Source organism: Sitodiplosis mosellana, unplaced genomic scaffold (assembly GCF_009176505.1).
Source record: "Sitodiplosis mosellana isolate CC-2019 unplaced genomic scaffold, AAFC_SMos_1.0 Smas_scaffold_6167, whole genome shotgun sequence".
NCBI lineage: Eukaryota > Metazoa > Arthropoda > Insecta > Diptera > Cecidomyiidae > Sitodiplosis > Sitodiplosis mosellana.
The window spans coordinates 3,732,007-3,755,809 of NW_022601408.1; the positions used below are offsets into that span (position 1 = coordinate 3,732,007).

General features: G+C 35.1%; 1 protein-coding gene across 2 annotated transcripts in view; it reads left to right on the forward strand.

The window, feature by feature from the left end:
* Positions 1 to 4,244: 4,244 nt before the first annotated feature.
* LOC129575640 (homeobox protein orthopedia) overlaps positions 4,245 to 23,803 on the forward strand; it is a 31,500-nt gene continuing 11,941 nt past the window's right edge. For both annotated transcript variants that reach the window (XM_055459521.1, XM_055459520.1), the window contains exons 1-3: positions 4,245 to 5,563; positions 11,184 to 11,317; positions 11,868 to 12,026. In XM_055459521.1, the coding sequence (XP_055315496.1) occupies positions 5,527 to 5,563; positions 11,184 to 11,317; positions 11,868 to 12,026 (330 nt within the window). In that variant the 5' untranslated portion in view covers positions 4,245 to 5,526. The remainder of the gene's footprint in view (positions 5,564 to 11,183; positions 11,318 to 11,867; positions 12,027 to 23,803) is intronic.

A 23,803-nucleotide genomic window follows, 5' to 3' on the forward strand; every position in this document is an offset into this window, starting at 1 on the left:
AAGCTCTAGCAAAAAGTATCTTCATAATTGGAAAAATGTCAACAGCCTGAAACTTGTTCAATGCAAAAGTTCTTTCATACAGCAGGTCATCTATATGTTCGAAACCATTCTTCCACATCTGGAACTTATTTTTGGAGCGTGTGCCATCTTCTGTATGTCGTTTTTAATAACTTTTGCCAGCTAAATCGTTTGTTCAGTTCAAAGATAGAGTTAGCTGCATCAACATCGATTCATTTTTAGTTCATGTTTGTATGAAATGAGAACATATGCGGATATTATCCTCAAATAATTTATTCAACTGAAGACAACAAATTCATTGATAGAATATTCAATATTGAAAAACAACCATTTGATATAATGAAGTTAGCGGTGACCGGAAAGAGGTCAATTTTAATTGCCATTCATGTTCAAACAACGTAAAAATACAATATTCAATTACTAAAGGGAATAGAACGTAAAATAAGTGAACAATCTTTAAGTGTTTGATGAGTTTTAATAATATATTCAATTGCGTTTATTATCAAAATATGTCTATCATTTTTCATATATCCGGTTGATAAGGGAAAATGCTATATGGATTATGCAAAATCTACGCACAAATCTAGTGTAAAAAATTGTTGTACACTGAATACTAAATGCTTGATTTTGTTCCATTCAGATGAAATGAATCAGTAAGAATTATCTTGACCCCCGAATTTTTCATAAAATAAAACCGCAAAAAATGATTTGCGAGCGATGGACGCATTATTTTTGCCGAATTCCACTCGGAAATCCGAGATTTTTGCCATGTGTAAATTCTTCCATATGGACCAATGTGACTACAGCCGCATCGAGCCACGCTCCGAAGTACAGCCGAAAATCGAAAAATAGTAAAAAATTAGGTGGGTCAAGATAATTCTCACCGATTCAAATGAATGTAGTAGCATTGAAATAGCCTTTATGTGAAACCATTTCGAACCTATGTCACGTATGGGAAGTATTTCATCTCTTTTCAGATATTTACGCGCAGAACGTTGCTAACAAGCGCTTTGAAAGACTGGTGAAAAAATTAGAATGGAAAATATTTAAATGTGTACCAATGTTTTTGGAAGCTAAGAAAAGGGGATATAACATTTTTGCTGATATTGTTCTGGAAGGATTTACAGACGGTGAGTGGGTGTTTTAAATATGTGCAATTTGGATTTTGTTCATAGAAAGCATGTTGCATAATTAATAAGGTATAGTCATATCAAATTCAAGATGTTCAGCGACTGATTTGGAGTTATTCTGTGAAAGCAACGGCTCGTCTTAAAGCTGCGCCCACAGTGCAGTTAAAGAAATCATAGCTTTCATCCATCACTTGGCAGTTCCAGGCGTACATCTGTTTCGATACTGTGCTGTATCATATGTTCAAGCGCAGAAACATCGGCGCACAGTCGTCGTGCAAATGTTTTTCAATAAACATGCTCGACAGTTTGCAAATGCATCAGAATTCGTCAAGCCTCTTAAAACGTATGACATAACCAATAGTCGGCCTCGTTAAAAACCCCGTATAATTTTTCCTTCTATTCTTTCACACCATGGCATGCTCGGCATTGAAGTGAAGTACAGCTATTTTAGCTTTGCGGCAAACATTTATTGTTTCACATTCGCTTCATTTAAATGTTGGAAATGATGGATGATTTGAAGATGTAATCAGTCAAAAATTTTCGACAACAGCTTACAGTGGAGCTACCAACTTTTAATGTTCATAATTGATGCGACTGGAAGATCTCTTCGTTGCGATTTACACTGAAAACAACGCTATCATGGCGTGTGATGAGCCGTTGCATGGTATGTATATAAGGGTTTTCTAACAAATACAATTTGATAGGTCTATCTCATCTCTTGTCATCTTTTCGAAATAATAATAATTATTATTAATAATATTGAGGAAAATCTCGTAAAACAAATGCCGCCTTCGAGTGGTTGCCATCGCAACCTTTGTAATAAAGGAGAAATTTTGTTTTTTTTTTATATGATCCGAACATTTTCCGCATAGCATTCGAAGCGCATAATTCAAATTCAATGGCCTAATGAAATGAAATGAAAGCGTGCGCTGAATGTCACCTTATCGAGAAAACAAATCATTTTTCACTGTTTCGATGTGCGTTGACTGCCGTTGTTGATAACTGACAAAAGCATACAACAAACAACGACTGGAATCAATGTATTCCCCGAACTCTGAAGCCAATTTTTTAGAGACTTCGGAATTCGATTGTCATGACGACCAACTTCCAAATGAAAGCATCAGCTTATTGATTTTTTTGGCAGGCTTAGCTGATGCTTCAAATGATTATCGGCCATACTTTCCTTTTCAACGAGAAAAAAAATGTATATACCTGTTATTAATTTCACCTCTTTCAAATATATTATTTTATGTTCGGCTTATGTTGTTTATACACTTACATACTACATACCAGGGAATAAGAAAGCAGTTAATAAAATATGAGTCTCAAAAATTTGCGACTGGGTTCAATGTAGTTACCAATGACGTAATACCACGTAAGACAATCGCATGATTGAACATGAACGTCGAAGCTTGAAAAGTACAGTTGTCATTAAATTTGAAAAAGATGCCAAAATTCTACATGCACCGGCTATCAAAATTCCTTGTTGTTGCTCTATATTCATTTCATTCTGAAGGATACGTATGAATTTTGCTCGTTTTTTTGGCAGCCATGAATTTTCCTGATTTTTCTCTCTCTGATGCATGCATGCATACAATTAACAAATAAGTTGTTTTTATTTGTGGTTTGTTGCATTCCATCCATATTGGATCATTGGCGTATTGTCTATGCTTACCAATCGAAATGGAGCAGTGGATTTTAACGATTTTTGATATGAAAAAATAAAAACAATTTCAATGGAATAAAAATAGAAGATGTCAAATGAAATAATAAGATGTCATTGTTATTAAAAATTGGTTTTGTTGTTGTGTACTAGAAATTTTATTGCCATTTTTCCTTTCCAATCAGACCATTTTTTTTTCTTTATTGTTTCTTCTTTTGCTATTCATTGGTTATGGTATTGTGCGCTTAATTCGATTTTCATTTGAAATCAGTTTGTATGAAATGGTAATCTGTGAACGAATGCCAAACAAATGCACCAATAACGTTTATCAACATCAAAATTGAAACTTGAATTCGTTGTATGAACGTTTCGTCATTACACTTGGATTTTCTCGAGCGCAAGGATTTAATCATTTTTCCAGTTCCTACTCTCAGCATTAATTTGTTTCAAAAGAGAGAACCAGAATGGTTGCAAAGCTCATAAATTCGCGCAATATTGTTTTCTCGGCAAATCAGAATAAATAGACGTTCAGGAAATATATTTGTGGCTCTGCAAAACTGAGCACCATATGCAGTGTGATGAATCTGGACTAAAATGATGTTTCGTTGAAGAATAATGTAACAAACGTCAAAGAGCGCACAGAATGCTACGGTTGTGTTCGACGGTAGTATTATTTTAATATTTTGTTTCAAAGATGTTGTCTCGGTTCATTTTACCTTTCAGAAGACAATATCGAGCCAAAGCCCAATCGAATGTAACCGTAGCGTTTCGTCGTTGTATTTGATAGCTTCATACGGGCACGCACAGCATTTGTAGTAGTAGTAGCAGCAGCAGTAGCTACTGTTGTTGTTGCCCATCACCAATAAAAGCAACATTATCTCGTAGTAATATCACATCCACAAAGCGTATTGTCTACGCTTACCAAACGAAGCCCAGCCCATTTGGTATTATCAAAACGGCCATAACACAGCATAAACATTTATCCAATCAACAACTTAAAAATCGAATACAAAGCACACAAACGGAACGATATTTCGATACGCACACACAATGAATGCGAATTGAATATATGGTGTGCCTGTGCTGTGCATGGCGCGCACACAGTGGATGGCAACGCCGGAGACAACACATGCATGCATCAACCAAGAGTCTCTTTCTCTCGCTCTCCGGATAAGAGAGATATGTGGAAATAAAAGCGGACGATTGTACGTTAACATTAGCAGCAGCAAACGATGTGCTTCATTTTTTGGCGCCCCAGAACACAGAAAATTCGTCTCTATATCGCGTTTATAATATTATCATTTGAGTGTGCGTGCTGTCGCGTTTGGATGGTGTCTCTCTGCATGTGAGTGGGTTGTGATTGTATCGTTTCGTCTCGTGTAGTTGTATTTTGCGCTCATGCAGCAGGTTGATCATGGCGATGGTTTTTCGAATCGAAGCGTCGCGCGCGCTACGAAAACAATAACCACGAAGAGACTAAAGAGCAAGAGAAAGAGCGGGCTAAAGGAAAACGGCCATACGGAACCAGTGACACAACCGAACAATAACGCCAACGATCAACATATTGAAGTGAGAGAATCGTTTGACTCTCGCACTTTCATCGCTTTTATTATCGAGCCGTCCTTCCATTTGTTCGGATTTGTTTGTGATTTTCATAATGTTTGTGGTAGCGCGCACACAGCGTCACAATAACAACAATACCAAGGGAAATACAATTGTGTGCTACGGATACGCGTACGTGTTGTGTGTATTTTGTCATTGTGCTTTACTTTAATTTAATTTTGGATATATGCAATACACTAAAAATCAATTCAGCAGATGAATCAGTGCGCGTACGGAAGCTCGTGAGCACAGTATACACGCTTCGATTATTATCTTTTCATTTCATTGCAAACATTCACAGTACTTTTGAGCTACGACTTTTTCGTTATTATTGTTGTTGCTGCTGCTTCTGATGTTGCCGTTGACGATGTTTGAGATCCGTTCGTAAGGCAATATGTACCACAAAAAGCACCTAACATCCTCTGCTGCTGCTGCTGCTCCTGCTGCTGCTGCCGCTGTTCGATTTTAAGCTAGACGAAACACAAAAAAATAATTGCACTGATTAAATTTTCGGGATTAAATTAAAAGACGTGAAATTTGCGCCCCCAGAATAGCACTTCCGTGAAAACGAGTGAATAATTCGTTTTATTATTATTAGTCCTAATCACAGTAACTGAATAAAAAGACTAATCAGTCTGCCATAAACAATGTGTATACGATTTCCTATATTACAGTTCACGATTTATATGTTTTTTGCTAGTGATTTGGTTCCAGCTGAACAGTGAAATACAAAATTCATTGTGGCTTATTTTAAATAATTTGATTGATTTTGATATCAGTGAAAAGTTAAGTGTTGTATCGAGGAATTTTCGACGGTTGACATTTTTTTGGATATCCATTTTACCTAAAATAATGTGAACAAAAAAATTCGACAAATTTATATCAAAATAGAGACGAACATCGATAAAATAACAAACAAAAAAAATAACACAGCCGGATTCCACACACGGCTTTAACATTTCAAGAACAGAGCGTCGTAAAAAAGAGATTCGTTTTTATGATTCGATAAAAAAAAATATTTATTATCATCAATTGTCGTTCACTTCATTCGTGAAAGTCATAAAAAACCTTTTCAAACTGTCTGCATTGTCGATTCGCAATTTTTCAGCGAATATGCTGAACAATTTGGGCGGAACAGCATCGCTTGGCGGTGAGTTGCATTTCTGTTTTAAATCTGTTTGTTTCTCTTTCATAAATCTATCATTTTAAAATTATTTATGGACACATATCTATCTCTAAAATCACTTTATCTTGGATGATTTTCCCAAAATAATGAACAAAACGTACGGTTTTTCAAGGAATCAAACAGACATTGCCAAAAAATAATCTGCCTGGTTGTTACCGTCGGATACTGTTGTACGCTCGCTGCAATCGTTTGCACATCATAATGAGCTGAGCGCAAGCCATCATATCCAGCGAAGAACTAGTGCAAAATTAATAAAATGCACAGTGAATAAATTGAGCTAGCAAAATATCTGTTTCTAAGCGTTATTGTCCAATTAACTACGGCTATTTAGCACATTTTGATTTTGTGATAATACAGAAAAACATTTCGTGTAGTAAATTTATAACAAATATTTCAATGCTTTTCATAAAAATGTTTGTCACAAATTCACATAATGTTTTCTTCAAATAGCCGACGTCGTCTGTGTAGTGCAACGCTAACATTCATCATTTGCAAAACTATAATCATTCAAACCTCGAGCATGGACGTAGACGCACACACGACATTAGCTGCTACCTGCTAGTCCATTCGCAAACGTAGTTTGTAGGATTTTTCTTGATACTGTATTGAATACATCCATCAATGCAGTGTCAACTATTACCGTCAAATTGTGTAGCGCTATTCATTCATTGGAACTAACTTGGGGTGGCCGCAGATAATTATTAGTAGATAACGCTTTGGAGCAGATATTGTGTAAGCTTAATGTATTAATTGCATAAGTGTTCAAGGTTTGAAATTCAGGGTATTTTGACCACGGACAAGGCGATTTTTCTCAAATTCGTGAAAGAGTAGTGGATAGTTTTTCAATTTTGTAAAGGGATAAATTGAGAGATGGAAGACAATCAAAACCAACATTTAAGCTTATAAAAAATACTTGAACAGTTGATCTGATCAAAACGAAAGCTACATTTTAAAGTGTTTTTCTATTTATTATCATTGCACATTCGGAAAAACATTGAATATAGCGTCTAATTTTGACGAAAAACCACAAGTTTTCATTCAAATCTTTTGTGTGGAATTTCAAATAGTCATACGAAGTTTCAAACAAATCTCATTTTCTTAGCCGATTCCCATTGAAATTTGTTGTTTCCAAATCTCATGGTGCGGCTGTTGACACTATATTTTTCTATATTTCGAATTAGCGCGCTGTGTAGTTCCGATTTGAAATGTTAAATTACATTGATGTGCTCTTTGAAATTGAGGGCGCTCGCGTCGCCTCAAATGACTTTGACGTTCAACAGCCGCCACACGCCAAATCTATTTATAAAGCATATTAAACTTTAAAAGAAAACAAGACGTACATAAGCCATATTTTTAAAAAAAAAAATGTCATTTTAGACGATCAAAAAGTTCCAAATCCATGGATATTCGTTTCAATTTTCTTCTGTTTGTTCATTGCATATTTACGGTTGAACTCGTTGTACTCATTGATTATTGTAACAGCCACAATAGCAAAATATTCATTTTCGGGTTTTATTTTATTCATTAAATAATTAATTTTGCTCGGAAATTCTCTTTCGTTTAAAATTAGTTTGGCTTGCGCACAAAAATGGACGCCAAACACTGGAGCAGGGCATCGAATGAATATTTATTTCGTTTGCTGTTTGTTATTCACAGCCCTCGACACCACATTTAAATGTATTTATAATCTGGCAATTATGCGCCGCCATTTGGAACGAAGAGACTTTAGCGAAATTGCCGGAGTTCATTTTTCATGTGAATGAAAATTCGATTCACATTCCAAATTAAATAAATGTGAATTCTGACGGACTGGAACGCTTAAATTGTTCCTTTTATAATAAATGCAAATGATTTATCAATGTGTGTGTGTGTGTGTGTGTGTGTGTTGTGAATCGGTCATGCTTAGTGTTTTGTATTAAATTTAACATCGCAAGCCTTTCGCAAAATCTTCTACAGACAATGAATTCATCGGAACAAATGTGTTTTTGTTGTCCGGATTTTCAGAACTTGCCACAAATTGCCATCGAAGACATCTCTCACTTCTAAAAGCATCTGAGAAATAATTCATTGATCGTACCGGAATGCGGGTTCGCCAGGCAGAAAAAAGTTTTTTAGGTTATATGTGTGACGTCTATCCAGTGTAGAAAACGTACAATTGCGACAATACGCTCAAATGCGACGGACACTCTAAATATTATCTCCATTCAAATTTGCGTGCCATATAATTCATATTTAAATTACGAAATCTATGAACATTATATTTTATGTATAAACTTTGTTTAAAGTCCCGTTGATCCTTTGCTGTGCATATGTATGTGGTATCGCTGTGGCGACGACAACAGCGGCATACTTATCCATTGCACGCGGATCAGAGTTGTTGGATTGGAGGCATTTCGTCGAGTCGACATCCACATACTGAATAATTGGTGTATTTGTGAGTATGTGGTTGAACAACACACGACTGGAATATCTTTTTTTTTTCGGTTGGTATCGAAATAAATTGTCGTCAGTAAAAAGCATTGCCAGAGTAAATTGGACTTAAAGCTTCAAATATTTTAATTTTATACGTTAAAATTAAAACAAACGAGCACTTCTTTTATTTTCATTTGAATGAATCAAGTAACCATGCCCTTCGCAGTGATATGTGTGATTCATTTGTACATAATCTGTAGTACTATACTCATATGACTCCGATGCAATTCAATTGAATTTCTGGAATGGGATGCTGGGCTGGAATTCTAAGTCATTCCACCAAAATCGTTCGGAATTATTTTTTTCGTACATAAGACCATATTGGAGTGAAAGAGAGAGATTCCACTATTATTCAGCGTGCCACCGGAATTATCCCGATAACTCAAGGAAGAGTGGATTGTGTGAGAAATAATTCCGGTGGCACGCTGAAAAATAGTGGAATCTCTCTCTTTAACTCCAATATGGTCTTATTTACGAAAAAAATAATTCCGAACGATTTTGGTGGAATGACTTAGAATTCCAGCCCTGGAATCTATACATTATATTGGCGATGGATATGGACACAATTTACAACATTTTTATCTATTTGTGAATACATTTACAGACATGAATACATGAACAAAAAGATACAACAACGTCAAAATCGACTCCATAAAAAATAGTGACAGAGAGATATTTATATATTGGGTATCAAAACCATAGGCACATAATGGACCTCAAAAAAGTAATAGAGTTGATCTTTTATTTTCTCTCGTATACCAAGATTTGCTGGAAAATCCTGCGATTTATTGAAATAAATCAGATGTTATGGCCGCTTAATTTGGCGCCCACCACATCCGACAGCTTCCAAATAATATGGCGGTAAACGGTCGATCATTGGCTTTTTTTAAATTATAAATATACTACATTTTTGAATGAGGCCTTAGTCGACCGGCAGTAAAATTGTCGAAATGAACATGGTAAATATTGAAAATGTCAGCGCTATGAATGTCTGGTGTTCATTCATAAAATGTGGCGACAGAAGAAGCAACATTACACTTCCATTTCATTCTTTCATCCAAACAAAAAGGCAATTCGAAAAGAAAACGCGAAACTGCTTCATATCGATCTGGAATCGATGGCAAGAAGGTTTTCATCATTTCTCGGTAAAATGTTTCACACTGGCTATGTTTTTGTTGTTGTTATTTTTGTTGTTAAAAGTGTTAAATTTAACACCTTCGTATGATGTCAGCTACCGTTTGTGAAGTTTCATGGATTCATGACTGGATCGAAGCGAGAAGAGCACATCATTGAAATGGGTGTAAGATGCCATACAACAACTAATTTCATTTCAATAATTTCGAACAGGATCGAACACAATAAACCAGCATCAGAATGTTAGCAGTTCAAAATGTCATCCAGTGTGACTAATGATCATGAAATAGCACAATATTCCCGAAATTCCGTATCAATTCCTCAGCGATCGCTTCTTTTGCCAATGACTTCTTGATATGACTATCGACAAATCATGGTGATATTCATACCTATTAAAACAAAGACACAATAAACGCTCAATAAAGTTCAAATGACAGAGAGTGCGATGCGTACGCCGTTGGTCGTGAATAACTGATTAGTGAATGATTGAATTGTGTTTGCCACCATAAAAGAAAGAAACACAAATAAATACAATTGGTCGATTGCACTGTCATCACATTTTTCTCTAACATACATTTACGAGTGCGGCACGCTGTTTATCGCCTCGTATTTATTCAAATATCACGCTTTTCGTTTAATAAATCAATCATAAATTGTGCTAAAAAAATAACGCCTAAACAATTTAATGATGGCGTTCATTGAAAAATTAAAAGCTAATTATCGCTATCAGGCTCGTCTTTTGTTTAACTTCATTCTTTATTTTTTATTCGGTAGTTCATACATACATACGGTAGCGTATACGAATAAAAATACAGTAGGCAGTATTGGATACATTGAGCACGATCGCTAACTTTATTTGATGATGAGTCAAAAAGAATCACACTAGAAAATGAACAAAAAACATATCTACTTCGATGTATTTCAACACGCAAACCAGAAATCACCTTTAAATTTTGAAAGATTCTGTGGCCCGGGCAAATTTTAACATTTTTCTCTTGCCAAATATTTGTTTATGTCTTATGGCACCTAGTCACAGTGAATATAACACTACTCGTTTTTTTCACCTCTCTGCATCTGTGTTCTGATGAATTTGTTTGCAAGCGATGCGTCGTGAAGTTTTCATTTTACTTTTTTTCTGTTTCATCATGATGCAGAGGCATTTGAAGAACAATCATTTTTTGTATCCTATTCATTTCTGTGCTCCCTGTCATAAGAAAGAGGAAAAAAGGCAGCGGCAAAGTGTAAATACTTGCAGAAGGCACAAATACAAAAGTTGATGAACATGGTTTATTGGATGATTTCGAATAAGTGCTGCATGCCACAGACACAGACACAGACACTGGGGTCAAATCGATAGGCTCAGAAATGAAACAGGTTTTGCGTAACAAAAATAAAGCAACATTTCAAATTGTTTAAATACAAAAATGAGACGACAGAGAAAAAAAAGTATCAGATGAAAAATCACACGTACGTGCTAATTCTTCAAAAAAAAAAAAAAAAATGTTTTACTCAAATTATTTCGTGCAGGTAGAGAGAATGAACCCTCAAGAGGAAGAAACCACTCGCAATTTACCATTTCTAAACAAAGATGGGCCACTTCATGAATAAAGAACGCGAGATAGAATGAAAATCCATGAATGATGCAACTTTTAAACTATATCTCTACTGGTCAATGATATCTTTTAAGCGACTAGATTTTTATAATACATGTAAAAATAATATACGAAATATTATTGTAGACACAACAAATCTCTCACTTACTTTGCTTATGGGCCAGTTTTCCTTTGTTTGAGAAACGAGTGATCACGAAACAAAACATTTCGATCCATTGAATTGTGTATTTAGATAGTCTCGACATCTTTTCTTTTTTTTTCATTTATTTTCATCGCATAACGTCTTTATATTTTATAAATAGTAATAAGCCAATACCTGATAATTTATTGATAAAGTTTTAAAATGTCTGTTTATTTTGTTTTAGGTCAAAAGGATTGTGATTTACCGAAATCGTATTCGTACAATCAACTTCCGAATGCAGGCTCATCAGATCCGGGCGGTGGTCGACTGAATGTATCTGGTGGCATTTGTGAGCCTCACAATTTACACCAGGATCAGGTAAAATGATTGAACGCCCCAATAAATACTATATATATTCGACGGTAAAATGCATCTTCATTCGAACTTGAATGATTCAAGGAAGCAATTGGCTTTGATGTCATTTAGCCAATTGATTGTTTGGATAAAATATGTCATATATCAGTCTACAACAAGACTATCATTCCTATGCAAAGTTCAATTAAAGAGAGCGTGAAAATGATTGTGCACTTTGGAGGAATTCAAAAAATTTGAATAAAATTAAAGTCTTCGCATACAAAAGATGGTGAGCGGCTTCAAAGGGCTAGCGAAGGGCAATTAAAATCCCAAGAACCTGTGAAGTTATTCGTTATATCTGTATTTTTATGTGCTGTAATTCAAGAGCTCAGCTGCTTTCTTTTAGCTGTCCAACTAATGACTAATGCATATACTATGTAATTCGTTTTATATGAATTTTTAATAATTCAGCTTTGTTTTTCCTCATCCAAATATAACACGTTGCTGATGTTGTCGCTGCTGATTCAAAACGAAACCCGTTGTCGATTGATACACAAAAAATAAACAAATCTAGAATGCGGAAAAATCCAGCAAACAAAAACGACACCGAACTCGATTCACGCCGGCTCAGTTAAATGAATTGGAACGATGCTTTTCAAAAACACACTACCCAGATATTTTCATGCGAGAAGAAATCGCCATGCGAATAGGGCTGACGGAATCAAGAGTACAGGTAAGCAATTTAATGATCACATTTTTATCGTTGACTTCTTTGTCGTCGTATTCACGTTCAATTCTGGATACTGCAAGCAGCAACAGACTGATTGTTTGATTCCCACAATTCGTTTTCATCGTATGTATGTAAGCCGATTGTTTATTGATCATATATGTTTGCATCTTGAAATACAAACATACAACTGAATAACAAATCATCAATTTGATTGTGATGCAAATGTGCCACTTAAGGTTTACACTCCCATCCAATAACATGACACATGCTAGTCGATAATTTGTGTTCGCCTAATTAAATCGAATGATAATTTTTCTATGCTCAACATTTGCTGCGAGCGAAACAAACAAACATTTATCTAAGGTAAACAGGATATTGGTTCTAATTTTTCACTTCGATTCTTCCGACACGTACCCTCATTTGCATCGAATTCCAAAAATTATCATATGCAGATTTTGCGAGAAACTGCATAGAATTCTTCATTCAACGACAGTTTTGCTCATTCCACATACGAGTGCAGTACGTTCATAAGAATCGAGCAGACGAAGTAAAATGAACTACTTCTGACCGAATGATATTTCCAGGTTATTATCGTATAAGCGCAATGCAATGATAGCATAAATGATAGCATAATACCATCATCATTAAGAATATGAAATATTGGGGTTGTAAATTTATAAATTTGCATACGTGTGAATTGTAATTTCAAATCGTGTCACATGAACTTTCTAGAATGAGAGACTGAATTTAGCAAACTGTTTACAAAAGCGGGACTTGGGCCCATCGTACGCAGAAAAAATGCCCTTTGAAATGTTAGTACGCAAATGAAAATCTTTATACAGTTCAACTTTGACATTTGAAGCATGCGACGGAAATACGTTCTAAAGTATAGGTAGTCAAGAGGAGAATAAATTTGATCCAATCAAAAGAGTAAATCGACCCGATTCTCCTTGGTGGTAAAAATTCAACACGTTATTCAAGTTTTATGTTTGGAATCAGTTCGCTAAAGTCAGCACTTGATCGAACCAGTTCATATTCGCTTCTATAAATCATTGCTCCGACATATGTTTAGGTAGAATCCAATCGAAGCAAGGAAATTAAATGGCTGCAAACATGTGTTTTAAGATTGCTGAGCATCTCAGCATTTCGTAAGGCACGGATATATCCGAGCATATCGACGACGCATACTGTATAATACAGTGGCGTGTGTTGCTACGTGCAGCCGCAACGACTCGACCGAATTGTGTTCGCAGCAACAACATACAAATTCCGGTCGTGTAGCAACGCACGCCACTGTATGCGTCGTCGATATGCTCGGATATATCCGTGCCTTACGAAATGCTGAGATGCTCAGCAATCTTAAAACACATGTTTGAATGGCTGAGAAAATCGGGCTTTGCTCTTAATCAAAATTCATTGTATGATTATTCTAAAACTACTTGAGCTATGAGGGAAATCGATTTGAATACTTTTAATGCGGAAACCTCTTGGATTTCTCTCATTTGATTTGGAGATTAAACATTTCCCAATTACATTCATCCATGCGTGAAGGTTTTTAAAACAGAAAACATTTGAATTTTCGAAATAAAACCGGAATATACACACGGAAAATGATATGAGAAACTATTATATGAGTGGTTTGGAGCGAAAATGTACATAATACAGAAAAGTTGAGCGGAAAAGAGATAGCTATATAGTATACTGTATAGTAATCTCTTTTCATTTGACATTTTTCCGCTCAACTTTTCTGTATAACATTTTCGCTCCAAACCAATCATATCATGATGCAACGATAGAAGAAATTGCTGACGGATTTACTATCCAAATTTTTACAGGGAGGTAACAAGACGTACGTTATGAAGTTTTGGACTTCCTACGAAAGAGATGATGAAAACATGTTGTAAATATTTGTATATATCCATCTCTCTCCCTCATCGAAATCGAAGTCAGAAACGTTATAATGTGCCTCTTGCTAACTCCCTTCACAAATTTTATTTTAGAATGTGTCACCTTGTGTCTTGCGGTATGAATCTTTCATTTGCCACGGTGATATACATGAATACAAAAATCGATGCTGAATTATCAAGCGAGAACAATTCATTGATTTGACATAATACAAGCTCAAAATCACATGTTTCAAAATAAATGTTATCGATTTGATATAATTGAACATTAATTTTTTTTTAATTGAAGCGCCGTTGATTGTTGTAAATAGATTCTTCTAAAACGTTTCTCGTAAAAATACTAACGTGTTGAAATGTTTTATTTCTTTTTTCTTTCGAACAATACTAAATGTCAATTTCTTGATACGATTTATTAAATGCCACTATATTTCGATCAATAAAAAGTTATATTTGTTTTATATATTAAATTAAAATGCACACTTGGAATTTCAAGTGAAAAATATTGTTCAACACAGTGAAGTGCAATGATAATATATTCAGCAAATCCAAAATGTTTCAGAGTTCAGTTTGCATTGCTTTTGTCCTTATCAGAAGATCACTGACTTGAATCATGTATGACGTTTGAAATTTCATTTCTGACAAATGACATTTCCAACATTTGGATAAACCTTATGACGAAAGCATTTACTTATACATACTTCCAAATTATACCGTACAGATGCCGTTAGAACATTCATTGCTGAATATTTTCCATTTACAGCGCACTTTGTTGATATTGTTCTTTTTTTCGTGTCGGCAACTGACCATTGAATAATCGACAGTAAAATATAACAAAAATAACAACCAGCAACCCACTCACCAAATCATATGTAGCACACAATCGAAGTAACAAGGATATGAAATGAAAAAAGTTTTATATATTGTAAATAATTAAAGCCCATTAGCGTCGAACACATGCTTCATCGAACACAAGCATAATTGATATTTTATGCGAAAGCGAATTTAATTTACATTACGTATGTTTTACACATTAGTCAAATATCCATAAACATATGTGTGTAGTTTGCATCGATGCGATTTTGTCGGAAAAATGGCCAACCGTATTAAAATAATCGAACCAATATTTATAGCTTGAATCGATCGGTCCACTGAACTCGGCCGTGGCATTCATAACCTTCTCATTGCTCTAAGTCACTGTTGTGTGTATTCGCTTCAACTGAGTGGACACACACCCACCCCCCCCCCCCCCCCCACACACACACACTCGATAAATCTTTCATTTGATAAACCAATTCAATGTAATGAAAACTTAATTAGCTATATCAATTGCTTCATTAAATTTATTCACATTTTATCGGCGATCTTTTTATCGAATAAAAAATAATAAAATATAAAATTAAATAAATGTCAGAAAATTATAATATTGTAATACATGAATATACATTACGGGTTTGAGATAATTCAATGGCCATTCGATCGATTGCCAGCATCAAGTGTTCAATTGATGTGTACGTGTGTGCGTGTGTTTTTTTTGTTCACTTCTTTCGTTCAAAGAATTGAATAAGTAAATTGAAAGGATAATGTTGTCATTAAATTCGAATCACACGTGAAATTCAATTGAACTGTTTATGTGTTGAGTTTATTGTGCTGGATCCACGTGGATTATCACTTCTTTGTCAGTTTTCACAACAACGCTAACATTCCATCGTTCATTCGTTCTCGTTTCCATGCTTCAGTTGTTATTTGAAAGTAGATTGAAGAACCTGCAACAATTTGAAGAAAGAAAAAAAAGTTACGTGTAAAGTAGTGCGCGCTTACAGACGCGTCAAGAATAAATTTAGATGCGATATTCAACAGATTGATGGATTATGTGACGATATATGCATCCAGTTGCACACACAGCACTTACAATTGTTTCCAATCTTTCAAGATCAGCATAACTTCGACAATCGTTTCATCTTCGCGCATTTATGGAAATTGAAAAGAAATCTGTCTAATCAAATGTATAATGCTGAGTGGTTGGGAATAAAAATAACTAAACTTAAACAACTTATAAATTAGCGTATCACAATATTTTTGTTTTTTTTTAACCAAAACCATCATTGAATTGAATCATCATTTCGATCGACTTGAAAGTCATCATGAATTTTCGCCCCGACTGAAGTGAAACTCAATTTTTTTAGTTAACAAATATTTCGCGTTTTACTTTCGACCAGAATTTATTTTCCACTTTTAGAAAACAAAGTAATCCTTCAAGTGGTTTGAATTCATTCACATTTATTCTTAGCAACTCTACAATCTCCGTGCCAAAAGTGGAGAAAAACGCATTGAAATTGGAAAAGTTTTATTTTTTTTTTTTCTAATACCGAAACCCAAGCATATTCGTGCAACGTTACGTTGTCGACGTACACACGAGAATTATTGCATGTGAAACCGTGAAAAGTCAAACGGTTCGATTTTACATAATATAGGATTATTGCCACTGATTTGGATTTTCGTTGGGCGTCAAATGATTTAGTGAGGAGGAGCGCTGTAATAAAGCGATCAGAGAATGTTTCCTGGTGATATTTGTTTGTGTGGCATGTCAATGTGATGAATTGTTTCCACATTCGGCGATGAGTCGCTTAAGATTATGTAAAGATTTATTTGCTAGTTCAACTCTCGATGCTACAGACAGCGCACCGTCTAACATATTGCTGCAATGTACCATGTATTAACTCACCCCTCAATCATATAATAATGTTTGTTACTTATTTGTTCTCTCATCATCATAATCAAAAATGTAATGCCGTTATTAGAGCTCAATGGAAAACTATTAAATCATTGGATCAACTCAATTCACATTATTGGCTACTTATTCGATCGGCGTCTATAAAGTGAATTTGTCTGTCCAAGTTGTAGTTTTCTTATAGACTATATCAAAAAAATGTCTACAACACACAAAATTCTGCCGGCTCAATTTATTCGTAATAATAAATTATTACATCAGTGCAATTTACTTTTCTACCGACAAAAACCAAATAAATGTAACGGAAAGGAACAGGATTGAAACATACTGAATCCCAACCGAGTTGAAAGTAGTGTAGCAGGCACAATGGGTGAGCGAATCGGAGAAATCAAAACCGAAGAATATTACAATTGCAATTTTTGGCCCACTGTGTTTGGTTATCTTACGTTGTGTTGTGTTGTTAACATGATTTTCGCTTACACGCATTATTTAAACTATTTGTTCGTTTAATAAAGATTCAATGGTAATACGGAACACGTGACCGAATATTTAATAAACTGAAAGCGGGGAAGAGTGATTGAGCGTGGTGTCTTCGAAACGAATGGGCAAAGAGGCACAAAATTAAATATACAAATGAAATGTGTCGTCGATTTGGTGTTCGTGTGTTTGTATGTACGTGGTTACATGTTATCAGATGTATTCATTATTGAGATGGTAACCGGAAAAAATACGGTCGAATTGTCGGTGCATAATGCACGGCACGATACGACATCGTCGAATATACCTGTGACCATTGGCGCAAGTGTGCCACGTCAAAATCATTTTAGACAGTTGCCCATCAAATGATTATTCAATTTTACCCAGCGAAAGATAGAGGGATTGAATAGGATGTTCGTGGGCAATGTGCACCTTATTTCGAGAATTTTTATTACCAACAATGCTCATCGCTACCTCAACCAAATGGTTTTTATGCATTTCAATCAAATAAAAGTGCTAAAGGTTTATTCTTTTATTATAAAAAAAGAAACAACAAAAATATTAGAGTTACCAATTTATTGTTTTATTTTCCTCTTGATCGTCCGTGCCATCGTCATCTCGTAGTCGTACTGAGAATCAAATAAATAAATAAATACAACGCCTTAACAACAGGCGTACGTTGATTTTACTCTCTGTTGTTTTCCTCTTCCGTTTCGCTTCTTCCTCTCGTCGAATTCTTGTTCCATTTGATATATCAGGGGCACAGGTAGATTTTAGTGCTATTCCAGTTTTTCTTTGATGTTAGATATGCGCGTGAGTCGGTTCTTAGCCGGTTTTATTTATTAAATTCCCTTCCGATTTATAGACAATTTGAAGCAGAGCAGAGAACATTGCAAATATGAAATAATAAGTCGAGAAAATGTAATAAAAAAGAAATCAGTAATGAAAAACATGAGCGAGAGAGCTGAAAAAATTAACAGATATTCAAGAGTGCTGCGTATACTGTGTGTTCCCTTAATAATAACGAGTACAAATTCAAGAGCTACTTCTTATTGTGTTCTCTTATAGCTGGAGAGTTTGTATCGTCATAGTCTTTATCCAATCCGAAAAAAAAAAAATATCAATGAAAATATGGCTCCACATTTGTTGTTATTAGTCGGTTGAGCTGTATATCCAAAAAACGAAGAACGTAAAAAAGAAAATCTCGGTAATCATGAATCGAGCGAATATGGTGGAAATTCCCAGTACTACAAAAAAAGAAGAAAACTCTTGCATGAAGACAATCACCTTCACGTTTCCCAGCATTCTCTCGGCTGCGGCAAGCTATCTTCTTTTTTCCTCTTATTTTCTTTTTAAATCATAATTATAATTTATAATAATTGCCTTTAATAATGCGTTTTTCGAAATGTCGAAGGCCTTTTTCTTCTATATTTTTTTTTTTTTTTGCTCCTCTTCTTTATGTTTCTTTCCTGCTCGTTCAATTTTTTGTCCTCCTCTGCATTAGTCAACCGCATCTTTTTGAATACTTTTACCGCGCGCCCTTCGATAGGGAATGAAGACGGTAGCATGAAAATTCATGCAACAATAACAAACGTACGAAAAAGTAAGCAAATTGACTTTTGGTGTCTCTTCGGCATGTTTTGGTGTCGGTGTGAAGCAGAGAGCATGGCAAAAAAGGACACAGTCGCACATCGTAGCGTTATTGTATTGTATTGTGTTTGAAAGTCTCGGCCATAAACTCAAATCCCTTAAGCTGACAATGTTTTATATTAATGCGATATTTACCCTTCGCTGGGAATGATATTATAATTTTATTATTATTACTATTATTATGCAGCTATTTTCGATTTCTAGTGTTTTAACCGACTTTGTTGTTCGGTCGGTGTGGCCCTTTTAAAGCAAAGCAAACAAAGTAAACCATATTCAATACGTAATGCTCTCAATGATTGTTTTTTTCTTCTTCTTCTGGGGGTTGCAATGCGTGCACCATCAAATGGTGTGCATTGCATAAATACGGCTGACATCGCGCAACAACGAGAAAGTCATACAAACCAGCCATAAACTAGGCTAAAAAGTGCGTATCATGCTCGTGTCATGCATTTACGTGAGAGAATTTGCTCGACACTCTTTCAATAAATCCATTTTAGCCGTGTTATTGTTACCATTTGCTGGTTTTTGGCCATACACGTTTCTTTTCTTATGCTATCATCTTCGTTCGTTCGCATTTTTCGCTACGCATTCAATGCCACTAGATGCGGTGACGACTATATACGAGGGAACCATATAATAAATGATGTTATACAACATTCTCCCATATTGAATGAAATAAAACATATTAACAGCTCTTTGCACACATCCACACCTTGTGTTTGCACAATCTTTTTCATTGGTATAAATGTGTATAATTCAAATGAAAACACCGCCGCCACCAGAAACAAAGAAAAATCTATGTACATTTTGGCATTGTGCTCGTTGGTTTTCTCCACTTTTCGCCTCGGGAAATTCATCTATTCGCGAAATAAAATCTTTTCGAATCTTATGAATTTTGTAAATTCTCTGCGAATTTGTCAAATCCAGAAATGTGACAGCTGACGCCATCTTAGTTATCGATCGCAGTAACAAAGAATGAAAATTCATAAAGAATTCGCAGGGAATATGCGAATCGGCAAGAAAAATTGCAATGAAACCATCAAATTTGATAAATTCAACCAAGCTCGCGTTCTTAGTGAGTCAAAAACGACATCGGCCCTCTAGGCGGGAATAGCATCAAACTGTTCAAAATACACGGGACTTTCGAAATACACGGTGTATGTGTGCGACACTGCGTGCGTAAACGACAATGTGTTAACCTTAGAACCGTGAAACGGGCACTGACCAACTTTAAACACTTATATCTTTATCATTTTTCATCATAAATGATTTACACAAAGATGGTTTGTTGAACATTCGACTACATGAATTGCGCTAACATACTCACATACGCATACTACGTCATCACATATGTGCATAAGCATGTGTGATGCGCTATACGTGAAACGGGTGCCTGAGTGCCCAAAGTGCATTTTTGTATGAAAACTAGAGTGTGATAAGAGATAAAAGATTTGTGTCTTGAGCAAAGTTATAGAACATGTCAAGTACTATAATATTTGTACAAACACTATTCCGTTATCACTTATCAGTTCCGCGAAATATGCAAAAAACGCGGAAGACGCGTATTTTTTGTATCTAATTTTTTAATGGACTGATAAGAGATAAGAGATATCTGTCTTCAGCAAAGTTGTAGAACAGGTTGGTTGAGTTCTACAACATTCCCGAAAACTTTAACTTGCTATCTCTTATCAGTTACGCGAAAAATGATAACATAAAAATCGCGTTTTTTGCGGTTTTCCGCATAATTGATAAGAGATAAGGAATAAAATCTTCAAAAATATTGTAGTACTTGTTCTTGAACTTACCCGCTCTACAATTTTGCCCCAGACAGATATCTCTTATCTCTTATCAGTTGCGCAAAATACGCGAAAAACCGCAGATGACCGCGAAAAATACGGGTTTTTTACTTGTCATTTTTCTCGTAACTGATAAGAGTTAGGGGAAATCTGTCTTCAGCAAAGCTGTAGAAAGAGTTGATCTCTACAACATTCCTGAAGACACCAACTTGTTATCTCTTATCAGTTACTCGAAAAACCGCGAAAAACACGATTTTTATGTTATCATTTTTCGCGTAACTGATAAGAGATAACAAGTTGGTGTCTTCGGGAATGTTGTAGAACTCAATCTGTTCTACAACTTTGCTCAAGACAAATATCTCTTATCTCTTATCAGTTCTGTAAAAAATGATATGGAAAATCTCGCGTTTTTCGCATTTTTGGCGGTTTTTCGCGGAACTGATAAGAGAAAACGGAATAGTGTTTGCAAGAATATTTTATTACTTGACATGCTCTATAACTTTGCTCAAGACACAAATCTTTTATCACTTATCACAATCTAGTTTTCATACAAAAATGCACTTTGGGCACTCAGCCACCGGTTTCACGAACAACGTTATAAAATAGGTTTCACGGTTTGAAAGTTAATGACAGCTTCAAGCTGTACCGTCTTGAAAGTGTCTTGGGATTTTTACGCAGACGTGTGCAGGGGGGGGGTTTCCGGTTTTACCCCCCCCCCATCTAGGATTTGAAAATGGAGACCCCCTTCTAGCGATTTAGACTGTTTTACACTAGATAGAATCGATTTTCAAAAGTGAGGGCCTTTTTTTTAGGACTTCAGTTTTTTTTCCACATCCATTGACAAAATTTTTAGAACCCGATCTGGCAAAAAATTTTACCCCCCTCTAGGATTTTTGACCTTGCACATGTCTGATTTTACGTCAAATCACTACCATGTATTTAGATACGAGCAAAGCGATCTTGATTCAACTAACATAAATACCCCTAGCCTTTCGCCTATTTAATAAAAGGAGCTGGGTGTATTTGATGGTTTCGCGCCGATTTAAGTAATAAAGATCAGGTTTTATTGGCTTCATTTTATTCATTACTAGCCCAATCGGCTCGCCGCTCGCCGTTTCGGCTAGAATTCGCCAAGTTGCACTATTTTCAAAACTTCGGGTTATTGTCGCTATATTTGTCATTACTTCATTTCTTGTGTCATCCTCGGCTTCTTGCGTCATCTCTCGTACGTTCATTTTTTTCACAATTAATCTTTTTTGGGTTTTCAATTCGATAGCTATTAATATGTCACTGACCTGACAACAAATCAATCTAGCTACTTTGATTCGAATCCACAATACAACCATTTGTTTTTTGGATTGGAAGATTACAATTTTGGCGATGTATTTGGAGTTTGACTTACATTTTGCCAAAATTCAATTATAATAACTCATTTTCTGTTCCACCGCATAAACAACAATAAACATTAGAAACCATTAATACCTCTCTGTGTCTGGTCGTTTTTAAATCAGTATTTCAAGCTTCATTCTCTTTCAAGCTACTCTATCTCTATTTTAAGCCAATCTTCGTGTGTCTTCTCTCCATTTTAAGTATCTCTTTCATTCAAAACAAATTTCACTCATGTATGGTTTGTCCTGATGCGAAGTATTAATTTTTTCAATTTATTTATTTTTAAATGAAATCAAATCTCTTTTACAACAATACGCATTTAATATTTCATTGCCATCAATCCACATTAATGTAATATGGAAAAACAATGAAAACATTTTTTTTTCGTCAAACTCCAACAAATTCAATTTGAAAACCAAAACTGCATTTATAAGATTACTCTTGAGGCCGCGCGAAATCAAACAATAAGTATAACAATAAATGCATGAATCAAAAAAAGGGGAGATAACTGGCTACAGACACACACACACACAGACACACACACACACACAGACGAACATTCAGTTTTCTATATATAGATTTTAAAAAAACCTTTTCTAGACCGCGAAAATTCTAATGGCACGCATATCAACAAAGCCATAGACACACGGGCGAACATTCAATTCTTGTGGGTTTTGATCGGTTTCAATATATTATATGTGTTTAGCAATCTTATCGATAAGTTTTCATGTGTCTGAGTTCTGGAAGAGCTCATTCTAGCCGCAATCGATGCTATAAATGACAAAGTAGTGCTCAACTCCTTACATGTTTTATGGATTACATCGAACCAAAGAACACGTCTATTATATTGTCACTTCAAACTTTTAAACCACAAATTAATTCGATACACACAAATCTACTACCTTTCAAACAACATTTTTCGTAATTTTTTTTTCTTCGGTCTATTTATTATCGGCCTTTTTATTAATTCGTTTACTTCTTCTTTTTTCGTATGCAAAATAAAGTTCATTTTAAAATGATTTTTGGATTCGATGCCAATTTACCGCAAAATTACCAAAATGAGTTGTTTGTATTAAACGAATGTACATTAGCGTACACGTTGCCAACTGACGTTGTATTCAATTATGCGAAAAAAAAGGGAAAATCTAGGTAAAAACGTATTGAAAATGAATTAATCATAATCGAATCCCTTGCAAAATTGTTCAAATTTTGACAGATTGAATCTTCTTCCATTTACATTTTAAAGGTATCAATTCAAACTAAATGATATGTGACTCTTTTTTACACTCTGACGCAAGTGTCAAAATGGGCTGTTATTATTATACAATTTATTTGATGCAACTTATTAAATTACGCCACGATCATTTCAAAACCGATAATTTTCGATATAAAATACATTGTATCGATGTGATTAAATCGTTTGATTTCCAATGCTCAGTCAAGCGTATGGCGGAAATTCTTTCCGTTCGTAATCTTGTTTCGAACGGCTGGCTATTTTTCTGTTTTTTTCTCGTTTTAAATGTTCAATAGGTAAAATTTTCATTTTCATTTATCAAAACGCTATTGAATTATGATTTGGTCGATGCTTTCAAGCAATGAAATTGCTTTCAATTTTAATTATTTTTACTCTACTGTTAAGTGCAATTAATTAAAGTTGCGATTTTTATCGTTGATCGTCAGTAACATCCATTATCGTTATTAGCACATGGTCTGGTTTTCATAAATAGGTATTGCGAACACATGCGCTGGCGAAATCAAGTAGAAAGTAACTTACGCTTGGCGCATAAGAAACATGGAGTTCAAAACAAACAAAAATTAATCCAGAATGAAGCTTGG